Raw genomic sequence first — 11,194 nt, 5'->3', positions numbered from 1 at the left:
TATTATTTTCTACTTTTTAGTCCATTTATAAAAGCGTTGTATATTAAAAAGTTTTTTTTATATTATTTATTTTCTACTTTTTAGTCCTGTCTGAATAAAATTTTGCAATAGATATTAAAATAATTCAACGATATTAATAGAAAGGTGCACACACATGCATTTACATATGTATGTACATACAAACGAGCACCAATTAATTTTATTTAAAGAAATGGCTTGTCGTCTATTTCCGCTGTAGCAAACGTAGTACATAGGGCGACATCTAGATGGCATCTACCTCGCCCTATTCACTACAGCTGTCGCCCTATGCACTATGCTTTTTTATAGGAACTTTTCAAAGCTTTGCTTTGGTGTCGGACACACAACATTGAAAGTTTCTGGATCCACAACATTGAAAGTTTCTGGACCCACAACATTGCAAGTTGATAAAAGCGTTGTAAAAAGGGGTGCTTATCTTCCAAGAATAAAAAATATAAGTACGCCACTCTGCGTCTTTTTACAAATGCTTCGTTTAAAAAAAAAAATATTAAAATCGGTTTAGTACTTTGAGAAATAAGTCGTTACAAACGTACTCCATATAATCAATTTTATATAATAGTATAGATATAAGCATTCAATAAACAAAAGAAAAATAGCCGAAACTAGTCAAAATGTCAGTTGACTTAATCAACTGACCACAAGGGAATGTCCATATATTAAATATTTGAGCAATGTTTTTATAACAAAAAATTTAACAGAAATGTTACTAGGCAATATATTAAATAAAGTTATTATTTTTTCCTTATTTTATAGATCGTTATATTAACAAAAAATCGAGCATTAGGGTCAAAAAAACATCAAAACCAAGTGCAACAACTTTACAACGACATCAAAATGGCATTAGCAACTACTTTATTTTATTGGGCTGCGCAACGTGGACTTCCGAAAGGCATCGTTGTTAAGCTAATTAAAAATTTGCCAAAGCTTGCACAAGCTCAAGCGTCGGGAGTAATAGATGATATAACACTAACAGCACTTTTTGCTTTACTATACGCATGTGATACGAGTGCTTTACTCAAATATGAAACACCGACTTCTCCTTCGCAAAATATTCCTATTCTATCACAAGGAGACTTTCTACAAACTGTGTATGAAGTTTTGGTTTCTACTAATCAGGATGGTCTAAACGGAATAATAAAAATGGCATTCGGTTTAGCATTGACTGGGTTTCGACACGCATCACAGCAGGTACCAAATTCTGCCTCAAAAATCATAGTTTATGATGAGCAACTTATTGATGCAGCTATCAACAGCAAAGTTTTTGATTTCTTATACTACTTTGTATTGGACAACAGAATTTTATATAGGTTTGTTAAATATTGTACTATAAATCACTTGTATAATTATACCTGGTGGAGTAACAAGGGCAGCTAGTTTTACTTCGACTTATTTGACATGTTGGCTTTTTGCGAAAACGGACGAGTAGGAATCAGTACCCTTTTTGGGTATTAAAGGACAAAAATATTCAAATTAGTGTATGGATGGACATTTAACTACCTTTTGATTAATTATTTTCTTTATTTCTGCATTTTTTGCGATAAAAATAACATCAACATTCCAAAAAAAAAAAAAATTAAAATTGTTCGCAGAGCCATTTGGCCTCTGTAACGCTCCCCAAGCTCCAAGATCATGTCTTTGTCTACTTAGACGACTTGCTAATTGTGTCCGAGGCCTGCGATGTACATATATCCGTGTTGTCTGCTGTTGCTCATCATCTAAGAGAAGCTGGTCTCAGAATCAAGTCCAGAAAACCAAATTTTCCTAAAAGAAGCTAAATGCATAGGTTACATAATAGGTAATGGTACACTGAGAGCAGACCCAGATAAAATTTCGGCAGTGACAGATTATCGATAACCAAGAAGATTTGTCGACAGATTCGCTGCCTTAACAACCCCACATACCAATCTCCGCAAGAAAGTTTTTGAGTGGATCACAGAAGCTCAAACCGTATTTGATCATCTGAAAGAAAGACTATGGACAGCACCAGTTCTAGCATATCCTAATTATAATGAGCCCTTTCTGATTCATTGTGGTGCCATTAAGCTTGGTGTCAGGGCCGTTCTACCTCAGCGTAACTGCGAAGGCGTGGAAGTACCGATTGCGTACTTTTCGCAGAAACTGAATAAAGCGCAAGCGAACTACAGCGTTACCGAGCTAGATTGTCTGGCCGTGATACTAAGCTTAAAGAAGTTCAAGGCTTATGTTGAAAGTCAGGAATTTAAGGTCGTGACCGATCACGATAGCCTGAAATGGCTAATGCGGCAGACCGACCTTTCTGGACGGCTTGCAAATTTAAAATTGAGCATCGCAAAGGCAGTCAAAATGTTGTGCCAGACTGTCTCAAGACAAAATTCCGATGGGGGCACTGAAGCAAGTCCGTTGGAAGTCAACCCGCTTATTCGTTTAGATTCTTCCGAATTTACATCCGATGAGTACGAGAAACTAAAAACTCAGGTCCGCAAAATAAAGAACGTCTGCCTCGCACCTAGCATCCCGATGGTAACCCAGAAAATGAGTCCTTCAATTGGAAGTTATGGATTCCGCAAAGCTGGACCCTTGAGGTAATGGAAAATGCCCACAACCCACCAAATAAATGTCACGGTGGAATAGGAAAAACTTTGGAGCGGTTAAAGCGAAACTTATCTTAACCAAATAAATAGACAGCAGATGTCTAAAATTTTGTCACTACTTGTGATGTATGTCGCCAAAGCAAAGCTCGAAATGTTTCACTTCGTCCATCAATGTCCGTCCAATATAAGGAGCAACGCCCTTTCCAGAAACTTTATGTAGATCTCCTTGGGCCCAGTGTTGCCACAAAAGAATTACCAAATTCCTCAAAAACATGAAAAATCCTCAAAATCCGAACAAATTACTCAAAATTTTCTTATATACTATTTACAGTTACTTAGCACAAAAATTAATTACATTCTCCAATTCAATGGGTACATTTGTTCTTGCGGTTCAAACAAAGTGTCATGGTTATTTTGTATGCCTTGGTTGGTATATAATATTTATGCAAATATATCAGTGCTCAATCTGGTCCTCAAGTCAGTCCTACACATTTCTAAACTACTAAATATACGTTCTACTGAAGCATTAGAAAAGGGATATATTAGTAATGCAGATATAATTTTTTTAATTGGGAAACTTATATGAACCTAAAGACACTTTAATTCAAAAACTTTTTTCCTAAAATTTTCTGGATCTAATGAAGAATCAATATGAATGTCCTTATGATTGAACAATGCGTGCCCTCTCCATTCGTTATCGAGATTATGCAAGTTCAAAATAAGTTGAAAATATAACGACGGAAGGGAAAAAATTCCCGATAACATTTGAATATTTAGCAACAAATGCAGATGTGCTTAAGAGCGAAAAACACCACACACGCGGCTTGACAAACCAAGCGAAATATCCCTTTGCTAAAAGCTATTTATGTTGTGTATGGGGGTTTTTGAAGGTTTGACAAGCCATTTGGGGGAAATGGGAACAAAAATCAAAATTGTTTGATTTTCTGGCCACAACGGAATTTTTACCGAATGAGGACTCAAGAGAAAAAAATTGAAGAAAACCAAACCCTTTTACATTGTGAACTGGAAGAAAACTAAAACTCTTTGCTTGAACGAGTCATGTTTGCATGGTATATGACGAAATGGGAAAAGTACGTTTGAAGAATGTTTGACAAGCCGCTTGTGTGGTGTATTTCGCTCTTTATAAAACTTCGGAAAGTTTTTTGTTCAAAAATTTGCAGAGCGATTTAACAACTCTCTTGTGTAAAATATGGTTGCATTTGTTTTGTTATCTGCAAATATATCGATAGAAAATTCCTCAAAATAAAAATCCTCAAAAAATACTCAAGCACCCCCGGAATTCCTCACGTTTTGAGGAATTACAAAGTGGCAACACTGCTTGGGCCTTACCCAAGATATTGGAATTTTAATTTTTTTGGACCATCAAACCAAATTCCCTCTGTTAAGAGCGATAAAAAAGTTTCATGCGTCAGATATTTGTGATTTCATGAATGAAAACATCTTCCCAATTTTCGGCACGCCGGAATTAATTTTGACCGACAATGGCAAACAATTTGAATGCTCCCTTCTCAATAACGTGCTGACTGAGCGTGGCATTCGCCATGTTTACACTGACCTTTACAGCCCTCAGGCTAATGCCAGCGAGCGGGTTAACCGGTCGATCGTGGCAGGAATTAGAACCTACATTAAGAACGACCAAACCCTCTGGGATAAGCATTTGTCTACCATAGCTGAAGCACTCCGAAGTGCATACCATCAGACCATTTGCTGTTCTCCGTACTATGGTGCTTTTGGTCCGCAGATGGTCACACGCTAGCGAGTATGAGCTTCTCAGGAAGTTAAATTCGTTGGATGAAAATATCCTTGAAAGGTCTGACAAGCTAAAACTCATTCGAAAATCTCTAAGTGAAAATATTGACAAAGATTTGAATTGTCTTCAAAACGGTATAATTTGCGAAGCACAACGAAGTCCTTCAAAATAGGTGACCCAAAATGTATAAAATCAAAAGTAGTCGGAATCAAGGGGAATTGTATGTATGAGCTGGAATACCCAAATATGAACCAACGTCAGTTTTACCACCAAAAAGCATTCAATCTTGCACATCCTGAAAAGGGAGTACTTTCAATCTATGTGGTGGGAGGGGGGGGTACCGTACTACAAGCAGAGGTGTTAAAGAATGCAGTCATCGTGACTTTAAATCGTTGCAGTCACATTCACTGACTAACACTTTTTAACTGCAGCCAATCAATCACTTGTTTGACAAAAGACTCCAAAATTGAAGTCATTAGTCTTTTCTGTTATTCATGACTAATTAGTCTTTTTTGCAGTCTGAGGTGAATAATGAAAATCTAAAGCAATCTTTGCGTACACTTTTCATATAATTATAATGCTAATTTGTTTAGAAAACAAATGAGTACACAAAAAGCTTAATTAAAACTCCAGTGGTATATAAAATTTCGAAATGTCAATGAATTCCAGTAACTTCCAATGAAATAAATTTGTATATATTATATGTACATAATCTGTACATATTTAGCACTATCATGAGTTTCATTTTCCCCGAACCGGTTCACTTTTCATTTTTGGTTTACATGGTTTTACTATATGCGGATGACAAATTTTCGTGTGATTTTTTTTCAGCCGAAACTCAGGATAAGGCAGATTATGTAAATCGCCGTTTAAAGTACAAAACCGCGTATCGTCATTCTGCAAAACCGCGTAACTGACATTGGCTGCCAAAAATTGGATTTGCTCACACAAGTTCTTGGCCCAATCCTTATCCATTCGTCCTGAAATATATTAGCAGAAATGCCATTGCTTTATAAAAAAGATAACCATTTTGAAATATGAGTGTTTTTACGATCTAGAAAATAATTTCTACAAATTCACATACGCGGTTTTGCATTTTGCTGATACGCGGTTTTGCATTTTGTTGATACGCGGTTTTGCACTTTAAACGACGAAATTAAAAAATAACAAAGTGCATGCGAACATGTTTCCAAAAAAATTAACAATGATCCTTGAAACGAGTCAAACTTTCTGAAAAGGGCCACTAAAAATTTAATATTAGAATTTCAAATATGTTTTGGCATATATTCAAAGGTCTATATGTGAAAATCGGCCGCTGTGGTGTAGTGGTAAGCAGTGCGCGCTTTCACACATCAGCACCTGGGTTCAAGCCCTGGTCAAAGCAACATCGCAAAAAAAAATATATAGAAAAAAGTTTTTTTCTTAACAGCGGTCGTCCCTCGGCGATGAAAACAGCTTCTCATAAAAATACAATCGCCGTTCGGAGTCGGCGTAAAACTGTAGGTCCCTCCGCTTTGTGTGACAACATCAAGGCGCACGCCACAAGTCGGAGGAAATTAATGTCTTAAAATTTTTTTTTAAAACTTAAATTTTTCAAAAATTTATTCTTAAATGAATTTTGACCTTCTTTTCATCAATTTTATATATTAATTGCTATATTTCCGTAAGTATTCAATGAAAAATAACCAAATTTTAATGGTGTATTCAGAAAAAGTAGCAGAATCGAAAAAAATATTCATATTGGAAAATTTTTATTTTTTAATATTAAATAATAATAAATTTCCTAATAAACAATTGACAATTTAACTGACTTCTTGTGTTAAACAATAAAAAATTTACGAACTTATTCTATAACACTAACAATTCGTGCAAAAATATTTTAGTGCATTCTATCCCATAAAAAAGTACAAATGTTTAAACATTATCGTGGATACGCGAAAACACTACCGACGTTGGAACGCAGCGCCATGCTTATCTTTTTATCAACATAAGTATCTTGTGAATAATTGGACTTTATGAGTGGAACATTTTTTAATTAAGTACGGTTCCTAATTTTGTTATTTAATTGCAATGTTGATTTTTTGTTTATATATTTACAATTACATATTATTACCGGAGCGCGTTCTCGGTCCCTGAAAAACTTCAAAGTACAAAAGAATGCATTCTAATGGCTGAAATCAAATGACTAACAAAAAGTGACTAAAAGAATGCAATCCAGTGGCTGAAATCAAGTGACTAACAAGAAATGAATAAAAAGGTTATTTATGAATCATAAATCAAAAAAAAGAATAAAGACTATTTCAATCACTCGGGACTTAGTTAAAAATGATTGCATTCTTTAACACCTCTGAGTACAAGTATGAATACTGCCCATCTATATAACACGACTAATTCCCTATATTATTTGCTAACCCTCATATATTTGCTAATTCGGATTCCATTTAAATTTCATGCACATTCCTTAGCTATCTTCGGAAAAGTTACCGGGTAGGTTTCAATATATATATTTTTTTTGCTTAGATCTCTACCCCTTTAAATTTTCGTTATTCACACACTTATTTAGTAACACATCTACTTTGTATATTTTAAAATTGTATTATATATATTGTAAAATCCTTCAGTTGACCTTTTTCGTTCTCAAAACGCGGCAGTCTGCAATTTCGGCACGGCGAAAAGAAGAACTGTGAATGTTCGAATAAATCGCTGCAGCAAAATCGTGAAGTGTGTGGTTCCTCATTTAAAACTGTGGTCGGCATTGTAATTTTTTCGGAACAGATTCGCACCGACAGAATCGCATAGGTGTGTTGATACCAGAGAGCTGCATGGATACACTCAAATTACATTTTAAGTCACTCGCTTTCTTTTCACATCTGCACACACTCGCACTCATTTATTTCCAAACATAACGTGCGATAGCATTGAAAAAACCATGATAAAAAAAAAATAACAAGGTAGAACCGCTGTGAGGAATTTTTCAAATTCTTGACGTATGCAAGCAATTTAATTTTAAAATTTTACACTCAAACTCACACACACATTCTCATTTTCAATATCAAACAACAACAACTTTGAACAATTCTTTTGTTTTACTCTCAAGTTTATATGATTTTAAAATGTTGGCAAACTTCAAAAAAAAAAAAAATCATGGCCGACGAATTGAGAGAACGGTTTTACCTTACTATGTTTTTATCATGGAAAAAACATTGTCGGTTGAGTGAGTAATTCACACTATCAAGTGCTCGATTCAAATAACAAGTGCTTGATTTGAAAAACAAGTGCATGGCATAACTGCTGTAATGAAAGTATCAGAGAAAAAACATTTGTAAAGACAATTTTTGTTAATTTTATTGGTTTCCTAACTGCATATTATAATGCAAAAATATCAACTGGTTAAGGGCATCCATCATTTGACAAAAGGTGGCATCTCTTGTCAGAAATAGCATTTCCAGCAGAAGAAAAAACTCTTTCTGACGATGCGCTAGTTGAAGGAGAGGCTATTACTCTACGACTGAGTTTATGCAGCAGCGGCATTTCGCATTTGTGTACCTCCCACCAATTAATTATATCGAAGTCCGTATGAAAATATACCTCAATATTTTCATATCGCCGCAGCGATGCAGTCGCTTTATCAGTTCTGCTCACAAAGGTAGGTTGTTTAAGAAGACCTGAAAACAGCTCAAAGTTGTCTGAAGGTAACAAAGGTGTATCCGCAATTTGTGGTTCCGTTGTACTGTCAGAATTCTCAGTTAAAGTTCTCATAATTTGTAAACATTTCTCTTTTGTGTACCTTTGCTCAGATTCGGTAAAGTTCTTGAGCTCTTTTGCTGGCGGGTATAAAAAAGCATAATTTTGTGCAAATCTGTTAGTTTTCAACAGCAACTGTTTTTAAATAATAAAGCAACTTATTTTTCAAGTCCCTTATAAAGCCGATGTCTTCTGAGGTAACATTACATTTCTTTTGTAGACTAATTATATAAATGTACGTCAGGTGCATAACTAAATAATTTAGTAAAACTAATATATTTAAAAAAATACTACATCAATATCTATTTTTTTCAAAATTGTCGTATTCTCTACTAATTGTTTGAAGTCAATGGGTGTCATTCGATTGCTCGACTTGCTTTTCATAACAGCATTTTTCACTCGCTTGACCTGATTTGGAAAGAGTATATCAATACCATATTTGAAATCAAATGAGTACACTGCAGCTAAACATTAATTTCAAAACTAACTATGACTCTCACTGTTTGTACGGCGTTTCTCACTAACCTTATAGAGTTCACAGCAATGAGTTCATACTGTTTAGATGGAAGTGAGTAAACTCATGCTGTTGTCTGGTTGATACCTTAAGGGTAATTAGCCGCTTACAATTTCTGTGCCACTACTGTCCATTTATTGGCATACCTTATACAGTGACGAGCAAAACTGTAACATGGTGTAACACTTTTTACTTGAGCCATCGCTATCTTTCCAAGTTGTAACGACTTTCATACTTTTGTTTTATATTGTTATTGGTACACTTGTACTTGCTCTCTCATAATGATTTGAAGTCAATCCAGCAACAATAATAAAACCAGCAATTAAAAATTTAAATTAATGCAAGTGCTACAGTTTTGCACTCATATATATTTAAGAACTTTTAAACAATTTTCACAAAAATAAAAGAACTATTAACACAACGTTCAGTACCCTTTTGCTTTTTTTAGATCCTGGATGCGATTTGGCATACCTTATTTGTATCTATGTAAAAATTTTGGAGGTATATCCTCCCATATATATCCTAAGTATGCTCTCACAGCTTAGTAAGCTGTGCTTTTAGTTGATTTCGCAAATTCTCGAAGAGATTCATGTCCGCGAATTGTGGAGGTCATTTCAAATTAGCAAATTTTTGCTTTTGTATCCAGTCTTTGCGAACATATGCAGTGTGTTTCGGGTAATTCTTCAGCAGAAACTCTCATTTTTCGCCTAAATCTTTCAAATTTTGTTGAAATATGAACAGATACTGTTCCTTAAGCATAATGCGTACTAACGGATCAACAAAATTTTTTAAATACAACCTTAAACTATTATTTACCGACCACTTTGATTCACAGTTTGTCTTAAATGATGCGCTTAGGTTGAATTTGGGTCTTTGATCCAATACCACTGCCGGCCATCTGATTGAAATCGATTAATTTAGTCTTGTTAGACCAAATAACCTTCAATTATTTCTTAAAAATGTATTTTTTATTGCATTCTGAAAGGCCTAACATATCCCAATAGACAACGGTCCGGTTTTCGTGCGATGCAGCAAAATGCTACCACTCTCGCGCATATATTTTGATCAAAATTGTTTTTTCTTTCTTTGTGCTACCTTTGCGCTCAATTTTGCAATTCTTCGCCTCGCTGTCTACTGATTTGCATTCAATTTTAGTACCTTAAGCGCTTCTGTATTAGTGGCTGCAGCGCTACTTGCTATTAAGTTCACAAGATATGGGACCGTAAAATTTTTTGGCAGACTTCCTTTGTGCTTGGGAACACTTTAGGCTATATTTTTTCTCAGTCTTAACATTTTCAAGTACCAAACTCCACAACTTTTTGCCACTTCTCCTGCGGTTCCGCCTTTTCGCAGTAAATCTATTATTTACATTCATGTTTCCTGATTAACCATATTATTTACTGGTGATCACTTCTTGAATAAAAAAAGTCATCTGACATCCAAATAAGTAAAAGATAACTGTGAAATCCAAAACTGAGAGTGAGTGCAAAACTGTAACAGTTGCCTTAATTTACATTTTTGTCTGCAAGTTTTGTTATTGTTGTTGGATTAACTTCAAATCGTTAAGAGAGAGGGAGTAGGGGTGAACCAATAAGAATATACAACCAAAGGATGAATGTCGTTAGAAGTTGGAAGTATAATTAAAAAGTGTTACACCATGTTACCGTTTTGCTCGTCACTGTATATATGTACTGAAAAGCAAAGAATAGTAAGTACAGAGAATGTAAAATCGTTCATGGAAGTGTAGATATGTACGTATTTATGCATGAAATAGTGGAATTTTGTAACTCTCACTATTAATTAACCGACTTACAAAAAAAGGAGGAGGTTATCAGTTCGTCGGAATATATCTATTTTTTTTTTATGTATGTTACCGCATAACTTTGGACCACGTCAACCGATTTCGATAATTCTTTTTGCATCGAAAAGGTAGTGTCATACCAATCTGGTTAAGATCCGATCAGTGGATCATGAGATATATACATATATAATTTTTTTTTATATGAGAGTTGAAGTCGTTTTTTTTAGCTTTAGCTTTAGCTAAATATACATATATACACTTAACAAGAGTAAAAAGGTAATAATAACAACGACCACCTGATCGTCGCTACGCCGTCCGAGGCCTTCATCGCAGCAGCGCATCACATAGTGAATCGTAAGTCTTGTTTTTGTATTTTTTATATTTCTTTCCTCTCTATTATAGTTATTGTTAATACTTTTACCTCCCTTTTATTAGCTCGGGATGTAACTATGTAATATTGATGCGCCTAAAAGATGCAGCGATTTCTGTTCTCAATTTAAATACCTGATGACAATACGAATGGAAATTATAATAGCGAGGTTTTGGTTTTTTAAACTATAATTTTATTGTATGCACCTATGTGCGTACATATATAGTAAGCTTATGTATATACCCTCAATTTCAATGCCAAGGCCGTTGGCTATATAATGAAATCTATAGATCAGCTGTTCGCTCCACTTGCATGCATAATATCCCAACAAACATTTTGATGAGTAGCTTGGCTACTGTCCATTCTTATGATTTGTATTTCTTGC

General features: G+C 34.8%; 1 protein-coding gene across 1 annotated transcript in view; it reads left to right on the top strand.

The window, feature by feature from the left end:
• Positions 1-790: 790 nt before the first annotated feature.
• Positions 791-11,194, top strand: part of LOC118733338 (nuclear pore complex protein Nup205-like) — a gene marked incomplete at its 5' end in the record, with an annotated part of 211,718 nt that continues 201,314 nt past the window's right edge. The window contains 1 exon segment of the mRNA XM_036462696.1: positions 791-1,346. Coding sequence (XP_036318589.1) covers positions 791-1,346 — 556 coding nt within the window.

The sequence above is a fragment of the Rhagoletis pomonella genome, unplaced genomic scaffold (assembly GCF_013731165.1).
Source record: "Rhagoletis pomonella isolate Grant_MI unplaced genomic scaffold, Rhpom_1.0 Rhpom_scaffold_00001, whole genome shotgun sequence".
NCBI lineage: Eukaryota > Metazoa > Arthropoda > Insecta > Diptera > Tephritidae > Rhagoletis > Rhagoletis pomonella.
Note: the sequence above shows the minus strand (reverse complement) of the source record. Positions and strands in the feature narration are given on the sequence as shown.